Source organism: Cynara cardunculus, assembly GCF_001531365.2.
Source record: "Cynara cardunculus var. scolymus isolate 2C chromosome LG 15, CcrdV1, whole genome shotgun sequence".
Classification (NCBI taxonomy): domain Eukaryota; kingdom Viridiplantae; phylum Streptophyta; class Magnoliopsida; order Asterales; family Asteraceae; genus Cynara; species Cynara cardunculus.
Window position 1 is genome coordinate 17,683,925 of NC_037542.1, and position 10,255 is coordinate 17,694,179.

Below are 10,255 nucleotides of genomic sequence, written 5' to 3' on the forward strand. Positions count from 1 at the left end.
ATTAAAAAATTACACAAAAAATGAAGAATTTCAAATAGTTAATTTGATATAATATCGATATATTTTTGTTAAATTTTTATGATATCGTCAAACATATATTTTATTCAAAAATAAAAACATCATCGTTTTCTCAAAATCACATAAAGCCATATTATAACATCAACAGAGATAAATAATAAAATTAAATATTAAAAACACTATGTATCTCGCTGCATTGTGCGAGTACGCTTCTAGTGTATATATATAAAAAGAGAGAAATCATTTGAGAACCGTCCAAAGGTTATAAACTGTACAATCCCATCTACAGTGTTCGTTCTTTTGAATAATGGTTGGTATGACTATAAATTTTAATCAATGAAAAAAAGGGAAGGACAATTTTAGAAGACATTTTAAAATATTTTAAAATTTAAATTTAATCATTAATTAAAAATTTCCATTTATATTTATTTCCTTATTAATTTTCTTCTCCCCCCATCTTGAAACTTAAGAGGGTGTTTGGGATTGGTTATTTGAAACAACGTATTTTTTTCTACAAAAAAAGTTCTTATTAACTTATTATAAGTTAGAATGATTGAACTTCTTCAAAAAAAAATTATTACCGGTTTAGCACTGGTAATCTGATATAAGTTGTTTATCCAAACACTCAAAAATGCTTATTACCGAAATAAGCCAATAAGTTATTTTTATAAGTAATCTCAAACACCCCCTGAGTCTCTCTCTCCCTTCATATATTCATTTATTCAATTTCCAAATGAACCATATTTACCATCATCTTCCATTCTTCATTCTCTTTCTTCTTTCTCAATTTTCTGGCCACAACTTCAGCTATGATTGCACGGGAAAAAGTTAGTGGTATCACCTTCAAGAGTCATACAACGATTTACATTACGACAAACAAGTTAAGTGGTTGCACAGGATACCACTGGTCTCTTGTTAAATCCACTCTTACCCTATTGTCAGTCATCTTTCTCACCCCTTGCCCATCGTTGACCTTGACGAACAAAAGTAAATGTAATTGTCTGCACCACTTTCATGCGAAAAATGAATATCCGAATCAATCAATTGCGTTGGAGATAAGATTTGATAAGAGAAACAAAACATTCACAAACTTAAAAGTTAATGTGTTATTTTATAAGTGAAACAACTTTGGTATAAAATTAAAACTGTTATTGTCTCATATGAGAAACAATAAGTGGTTTGGTTTCATATAAAAAAGAAAGCGGTTAGAAAAAGTGTTAGGATATCAGTTACATATGACAACCGATTGAGATTTTTAATGAAGTAATAATTCGTAAAATAAATCTGATTAAATTGGTATCATATGATATATTTAAGGAAGATAATTATTCTTAAAATATGAATCAAGTAAAATGACAAAGATGCCCTTGTTTGTACGGTTTGTAACTTTTGGGCGGTTTGCAAAAGAAGAGGATTATATATATATATATATATATATATATATGTGTGTGTGTGTGTGTGTGTGTGTGTGTGTGTGTGTGGGTTGAGTTCCGGTGAAAATGATAAGAAGAAATCTCCAACCTAGGATCAATAACAAAAGAAAATCAACAATAATGAGATGCACCAGATTAATCCGGTGAGAAACGTAATTCAAGGATGAGTGAGATTAAAAGTGATCAAAAGTGTAGATCTTTTCTTATGTTTCTCACTTTAACTCATATTCTTACATGATCCTTCATCTTTGTGTGTGTGTGTGTGTATATATATATATATATATAAAGAGAGAGAGAGAGAGAGAGAGAGAGCTTTTCAAGAAAAACCCAAAAACACTAAGTCAACTGTTAGATTAATTGATCCGATGGATGTCATTAAAGAGGTGGTTACAACTTTATTTTTAAATTAAAAAATATATCACCCCCTATTTTTCCAATTGAAAAGAAAAGAAATTTGATCAGAATTCAAAAGAAACAAATAACACCAAAAAAACGATCATATTTTTCTCGTTTTTTCGATTTTCCATTTATTAATAGTCAGTCACACTTGATATTATATTTCATCACATGTGATATTAAATTAGAAACATAGATGACCAAGATTGTGAGCCAAGTCATTCGTACACCACTAGGGTCCTACACGTGTATTATCACATGTGATAATTTATTGATGTGATACTAAATCATAGACGTAGATGGTCTTTGGCGTGACCTAGTTCGCAAGCTACGTCATTTGCATACCACCAAGACCTCTTACATATATTATCATATGTGATAAGGGTGCTATCGTTTTCCCTAAAATGGAGTTGTTCTCATTTGAACCTCCACCGAAAATACATTACCCAGCCCTAGTACACGTTTTGTTAGGCCCACCTTAAAATACCGATTCAACATCGTTGGGCCCCGTTTAATCAACTAGGGCCAAATCAAGCCTTAAATCTTCGTTTTGGGTCAGTCTAATTTTTACGCTTTGTATCAGACCAAATCTATATGCCGATTCTTGACCATCTCTATCAAACATATTCAAATATCAATTATAGATAACCTTGAACCTCTCCCCCTAATATGTCGCATAGCATAACGTGACCCTTTTATAACAACTAATTTATTTTATCCATTGATATCTTATTTTTTATAACACAAATAAAAAAATCAATATAATTTGAGAAAAAAGTAATATGTAACTTCAACTCAGAAGCAAAAGGAAAATTATTATATTTAATGGATTGTTTTTAGTCAAATTTGTATTTAAAAATTTGTTAAAATAGAGGGAAAATTGAAGTTAAAAGCTGCCTTTTTTGAATTTAAACAACTAAACACTATTTTGTGCTCATGAAAATAAATAGAATAAGGGGTCGTTTACTTAAATGCTTACCCAGTAAGCGTTTACCATTAAAAGTCAACACTATAATTTATTTTATCGGACAAGATTGTGGTACATCAAAACGTATCTTATGCGACAATTTACCTGGTAAGTGCTTACCCGGGTAAGAGTCGTCAACCTCACTTACCGGGTAAGACTCTCCGTTCTTATCATCGCTCTTACCGGGTAAGATTCTTACTTCTTGTCATGTTCATCCGGTAAAGGAAAATTGCTCAATAAGTACTTACGGAATAAGAGTTTAGTAAACGGCCTCTAAATTACAAATTTTGGTCCCTTAGGGTTTTTTTTTCCACAGTTTTAAAATTACAAAATAACCATGGTGGTTTTAAAAAAACATTCGGGTTTGGGCTCTTCCTCTTACCAAGAATAATTGAAGAGAATTATATCCGGTCACCAACATTGGCATAAAAAAAGTAGGAATGGATAAAAACCTAACAGAACTAGTCGTTAAAGGTTTCTGTTAAAATAAGCGTATTTACGTTCTTTTCTTGATTTTTTTCGTTGTTTACCATATCAAAATTGATTTTATGACTTCGGTCCTTGTGGTTTTTGATTGGGTAAAAGACAAAAAAAAAATGAAAAAGGATAAAAATGCACCTTCTTTAACGTTAGAGAGGAATCAAATTCAAATGTTTTTACAGATCATAATGACCATCTTATAATTTCAAAATTGTATAGACAAACAAAAAGTGTTATTTATAACAAACCAAGGGACCAAATTTGTAGTTTAATCTAATAAATAATCTATTTTTTCAAGGTTTTTGTTTAGTTGACAAAACTGATTTTTTTTATATTTTTTAAATAAATTTGGACTTTTTGGAATAAATTAAGTATTTATGACACTTCATAATAGCTTAATTAACTCAACACATGGCAAAATGTATTAAAAAGCAACAATAATTATATATTTTATTACATAATAAGTTTCAAATTTGATTAAATATTTTTAATACAATTAGTTTTTTATATTTCATTATAATTTTAGTATTTTATGAGTTCGATTTCTTACACTAATATCGTTTAAATGCAAGTTGTTGAGTACCTTTCACATAGAAGTATTTTAATTCTTTTTTCATTAGAAAACTGAAGGATTATATTTTTTTATAGGATCAAACAATTAACTATTTTTAGGTTATTTTTACCAAACAAATGTATGTAAATAAGACATACATTTGTTTGGTATAATCGAAGGACTTATGAGACTAAACAATTATACGTCTTATTAATAAAGTTACATACATTTGTTTGGTAAAAATAACCTAAAAATAGTTAATTGTTTGATCCTATAAAAAAATATAATCCTTCAGTTTTCTAATGATAAAATGCATGTCTTATATATATATATATATATATATATATATATATATATATATGTTATGTAACATCCCAAAATTTCAAATACTTATATATATCAAAACTAGTATCCCAAAATCAAACACTTACATTGCAGCGGAAATAAAATTTCTAATCTTACAATTTATATCACTATCTAAACTTACAATCATGACGAACATACGTTGCTCGATATAACAATGCATTGATCTGCACATGTCATTCTTTGATGCTAATCCTTATTTGTCTCTTTATCCAACTTTTCTTTCCAGTCTAATTGTCGCCTGGGTGAAAAAGTTTTAAAAGAGTTTTGGGTGAGCCTTAGGCCCAGTGAATCCACGATTTTCATGCATGAACAACAACTTTTATAAAAAACAATTTTCACGAAGCTTCATAAATTTAGCATGCCTTGATGAGAATAATGATTTTCACAAAATAAATATATTATAGTGTGTGTCTGCATCACAAAGCAACAGCGTCATGGGAGATGTCTACCTCACACAGCATTACCTGGCGAACTCACACAACATGTTCGCACTTACGGCTTAGACAAGCTCACAAAGCATGCTCATCTTTACAAAATCATACCGTAGTACATCCCCATTGACACACAAGTACACAAAACACATATTATAAAAATATCGCACTTTTCTCGCATATATAACATATCAAAAATCTCGAGAAGCTTCAAACAACTTGTGGATAATAAGAAATAAGGCATGCAACCATTTTAAAAATAAATCACGTGTAACTCACCATACAGGTCATAACTCCAAACCGTTCCTCGAAGTTCCTCATGTTCTCCCAAAACAACGCATCAAACTTGTTGCGCTTCACTAAATCATCCTCATCTTTCACCTCTCTTGTACGAGTTTCCTTCCCCGAGAATTTGTCATCTCTATGCTTGAAGACCTCCCCATATATATACTTAGTAATCGGCTGTTTCACGGAATATGAAACGATAAGCCATAATTAATGATCGTAGATTTCATGACCATTGAGTTTCCTGTCATTAAATTACAATTAATTTATTTCCTTTTTTTCTTTTTCTTTTTTTTGGTTATTACATATTACTATAAGTTTATAAAGTTAGCGTTCTATTAATAAAATCACATAAATTTATTTGGTAAAAAGTAGCCTAATATAGTTTTGGTCCTATAAAAAAATTAATCCTTTAATCCTTAATGAAGAAAAAGAAATAAAATATTATCATGTGAGGAGTACTCAACAACTTACACTTGAATGACGTTAATAACAGAAAACGAATTAATAAAAAACTAAAACTATAAAGACCAAAGATATGAAACAACGAATTATATGAAAAATATTTAATTATTTTATCATAAACAATGAAAAAAATAATATAATTTTCTATGTATTAATCTTTTTTATAAAAAAATTATAGTCTGATTAATCAAAAACACTAAAATACCAAAAAATAAACCAACATAGAAAAAATATTCAAATGACCAAAATAACCTAACGTTAAATGAAGTATTTTTAATAGATTTACGTTGTGTTCTCGAAGCTTCTTCTACAAAAGAAAAGAAAGGAAATAGAGGAAAAGTGAAAAAGGTACAAAAAGTTGTGTTCCCGAATATGAGAGAAATGAAAGGAAAATAATTATAAGTTTTCTCCCAATACTTTCGTTCCAGATGTGAGAGGAAAAGGAATAAAAGAAATTAAAACTCCTTAAAAAAATATTAAAATTACAAAACTACCCAACTTTTAATTATAAAAAACATATTTTTAAATAATATATTTATAAAAATGATATATTTTAATTAAATCAATAAGAATATCCAATTGGCATTTTCCTATTTTTCCTTTAATTATTCCTATTTTAATATTATTACATTATCTTAAGATCTTAAAATAGGCATATTCTTGGTTTCCCGCGACTATTAAAATTTAATACTATTTTTAAGATCTTAAATTAGAAAATCCAAATCCTAGAAAATGTGGGGAATATGTCCCCCTTTTCAACTACGAATTGATGGTGAATAGTTGACCATCAAATATTTAATTCAAGGGAATATATTTATATAAATTATAATTAAATAAAATAGGATCGGAAGAGCATCCATCATTAATCAAATCCCACTGATTTTTCTTCTCACTAATATTTAAAATCAATCAATAAATACATTTTTAATTAAACCTCAACCTTGATAAATTAAATTAAATTAAAATATCTTGTAGTTATCTACTTGTTTCTTCTGTTGTTATATTTCATTTATATTATAACACTTGTAACAAAAGTTGATATTTAATTGTTTTCTCATAGCTTTATTTGGGAGATAAAGCAAATACAGAAAATTGTACAATTTTTTTTGTACATAATTACAGTGATTCAGAAAAAGGATTTACATACAATCAAACTCACAAATGTAACTTGTTACACAACCACTCCCTCCCACTTTATGATAAGCTATCTGGTCTGTTAATTTTAAATTAACAGACCGGATCCATACTTAATAGGATCAACCAGTTTGACTGGTCCGATTTAAGAGATACACGGGAATTAGTTAGAGTCGTATTCCCCTTGGTCAGTGGTTTCATCCTCCTTCAAAGATGCCAGAGAATGCATCGAAAGCTGAGTATGGTACTGTTGGACCACCAACACCGATGCCGTCGTCATGATCTTCCCGGATATCAACAAATTTCCGACCGGTCCCATCTCGGGGCACTCGCTTTTCCGTCTCATCGACGCCACCAGCTCGCCTTCCGGCATCCTTCCGACCAAAATCATGTTGCATCGGCTATGTTCACGAATAATCTCAATTGCCTCGTAAGCGTCACGGACCACCCTCTCGATGTATTTGTTCGTGCCGTCCTTCATGAGTTTCTCCTTGAATTCCTCGATCACGTCGTCGTCCATTGACCGAGCTTCGATGGTGCCGGGTTCGTCAATCTCGACACTCACTGAACCCGACTTGACGTTACCGTCGAGAATAAATCGGACCACGACTAGGTTGATTCCGGGGTGCTCGGCCATACGGGCTCCATATGCTAAAGCCTCGTGGTCGTCATGACCACCAAAGAACAGAACCGTAATGAGAGAGTCTACGTTACTTGCGGACACGTGCGAGCTCCCTCCGAGACCACGGTCTACCAAGATACTGACCGAACACGGTGCATGCTCCAAAACCTTGCGATTAACGTGCCTGAAATTATAAAAAAACATCGAATTTAAAATCTAATTCCGTTAAACCGTTGATAATTGCCAAATTAGACCCTTTCGCGTACCTGTATTCGGCTCGAGTGGTCTCGAGCAGACCGTCGAGCCGCTGGTGCTTGTGAAATGGGAGGATGATCATGGCGGCCTTCTTGCTCTCAGCCCCATTACAGATATCTTCGTGCATGCTCGATATGGCGGAAATGGCGGTTGTCGGTCGGATCGTTACTTTGCTCAGCTGCTGGAACGTCTCGAAAGCCACCACCATCTGGTCGGAGTCCGCATTAGGATCTTTCCTCCAGAACGGGAGCCCGTTTTTCCTGGCCTTGTGAACCATGAGTATAGCCGAAGACCTCTCTGTGAGCTCCATGAGGTGCATCGCATGGACCGTAAGTGTCTCCTTCTTCCCAGTTCCACGTGAGGCCTCGATGAGATTGATCATTGTTGGTAGGTTTCTAATACCGTGGAAAGTGAAGAACATTCGGAACGGACTCGTGGAGGATCCTTTCCTGTACACCGTTCGGTGTTTATATTCCGATTTTGCAGGGGCTTTCGCCGGCTTATACACCGCAACAACCGAAGGCGTCGTGATAAATGTCGTGACAAGTGCCATCAGAACCAATATCGCAAACGTTTGGTCGTTTAACACCTGAAATGTTCGGTTTTAAATACACGTATAATGTTCGATAGCATACGGATTAGAAACAAAAAGCGAAAGAACATACCCCACGATCCTTTCCGATATTGAGAACGATAAGTTCAACCAATCCTTTCGTGTTCATCAAAAGACCGAGGGCAAGCGCTTCCGAGAACGGAACTTTACACAGCATCGTAACCCCAACTGTGCCAGCAATCTTCCCGAAACAGGCTGTGAATATGACCAAAACAAGTAAGCCCCACGACTGAAGCCCTTTGATCGAAGCAACATTGGTCTTTAAACCGCTCGACACAAAGTAAAGCGGTAGGAATAGGCCGGAAACGAGATCTTCGACTTTTTCGACCAATGCCCCCGCAAAAGCTCCTTCTTTCGGGATGAGAACCCCCACCACGAAAGCCCCAAAAAGCGCGTGAATCCCGATGGTATCCGTCACAAACCCAGCAGCCAAAACCATGCCGAGAGTGGCACAAACATAGAGCTCGTCGACCGGCTCGCCATCAGGGCACCGTTGAGACATCCACTTGAAAATAGGCGGGACGGCAAACGAACATAGAACAATGAAAGCCGAACCCGATAAGAAAACCCACAGTGCAACAAGCGGTGAACGGCCGGTGCCAGAAAGCGCGACGGCAAGAGCAAGTAGGACCCACGCCGCCACGTCATTAACAGCAGCTGCTGACATGGCCATTTTACCGACATCGGTGGTCAGAAGCTTGAGTTCAGCTAGAATCCGAGCTAGCACTGGGAAAGCCGTGATGGACATTGCAACCCCCATAAAAACAATAAACGGGCCTTGGCTGACGCCTTTCGCGATGGTCCCACGGAGGATAAAGGAAACACCGGTTCCTAAGATGAAGGGAAGCGAGATCCCTGCAACAGCTATCGCCAGCGCTTTCTTCCCGGTTCGCCGAAGAGACTTTAAGTCGAGCTCAAGTCCAACGAGGAAGAGAAAGAACAGAAGCCCGAGGTTCGCTAACGTGTCCAACACCGGCAGGCTCCTCGCCGGAAACACCGCATGAAGGTAGTCCGTATTACGGCCTAGAGCCGATGGACCCAGTAAAACCCCACCCTGCCAACAAAAAATCAACATCGAATTTCGTCACATAGACCAAACAAAACTGTATATCCCACGTCATCTCACACCAATGAGATAAAGACATTTCATTGTTTTATTTAATTCTTATTTTTTATTTTTTTTTCTAAACGGATCGAATGTGTCTTAATATGATTGGTGGATAGAAACATAGGATTTGAGGACAACCGATACGTCGGAGTGTGAGCAAACGTGTAGACGGAATAATAAATAACGGAATAAGAAAAACTTAGCTTTATTTTTTATGAATTCAAGAAGTATAATTGAATCAAACACATCATCATGTGGAAGTTGTTTTTGACTTTGTGATAAAGAACACAACAGAATTGATGTCTTTCTTTACTTGTCTAGATCTATATCATCCATTATTGGTATATTTTAATCAAGGAATCATATAAAAAGTGATCTTTTTCCCACAAAGACCGCGATAACAGCATATCATAATCGAAAACGAACAGCTGGTACACCAAGTCGATAACCCGATTGCTTAAACTACAAAAAGATTCGAGAAAACATTATTGAAAGCGACTTACGATGATCTCAGCAATGACTCGAGGCTGCCTTAACGGCTTAAGAAGGTAGGCAAGAACACGAGTGAGCACCAGAACCAGGCAAATCTGAAGAATTACGAGAGGAAGCGCATAATGGAGCGGGTTGTTTCCTTGGAATACCCCTTCTGATGTAGCCTTCATAGGGGGTAGGCACGTGGTATTTTTGGACGCCATTTTCGACTGCGATATACAAAGAAAAGCACTGAAATTTAGTTTACAACCTTTCATCATATATCAAGTTTCTTAAACAGCAAACTCTAGTGCCCAACCGACCAACTAATCTGAAGCATAGGACCCACACACACCCACAAGTGAGTCCTATGCTCGAGCCAAATTACACCGTATAGGCCAAAATGGCTTCAATAGTCTCGAGTGCAGTTCCCTACTGATTAACACAACAGTGGATGAGACAAATGAAGTTGGTATGTTTGCTACTAATTAGGTTGTAAACCTGACTTGGGTATGCTCTGAAAAGACCAACCAGCATCAAAGTAACACCAAATCCATTATAAACAAAAAGACAAAATAAGCACTTTTCGAATCCCACATAATTTATTACTTATTTATTTCAAAAATTATGAAACACCCATATGATTCTATCATAATAC

The 10,255-nt window shown here is 34.8% G+C and overlaps 1 protein-coding gene across 1 annotated transcript in view; it reads right to left on the reverse strand.

The window, feature by feature from the left end:
- Positions 1 to 9,821, reverse strand: part of LOC112527939 (cation/H(+) antiporter 18-like) — a 19,975-nt gene extending 10,154 nt beyond the window's left edge. Inside the window, exons 1-4 of the mRNA XM_025138802.1 lie at positions 9,630 to 9,821; positions 8,071 to 9,072; positions 7,417 to 7,994; positions 6,708 to 7,334 (exon numbers count right to left, since the gene is read on the reverse strand). Of these exons, the coding sequence (XP_024994570.1) occupies positions 6,708 to 7,334; positions 7,417 to 7,994; positions 8,071 to 9,072; positions 9,630 to 9,821 (2,399 nt within the window). The remainder of the gene's footprint in view (positions 1 to 6,707; positions 7,335 to 7,416; positions 7,995 to 8,070; positions 9,073 to 9,629) is intronic.
- Positions 9,822 to 10,255: the final 434 nt, after the last annotated feature.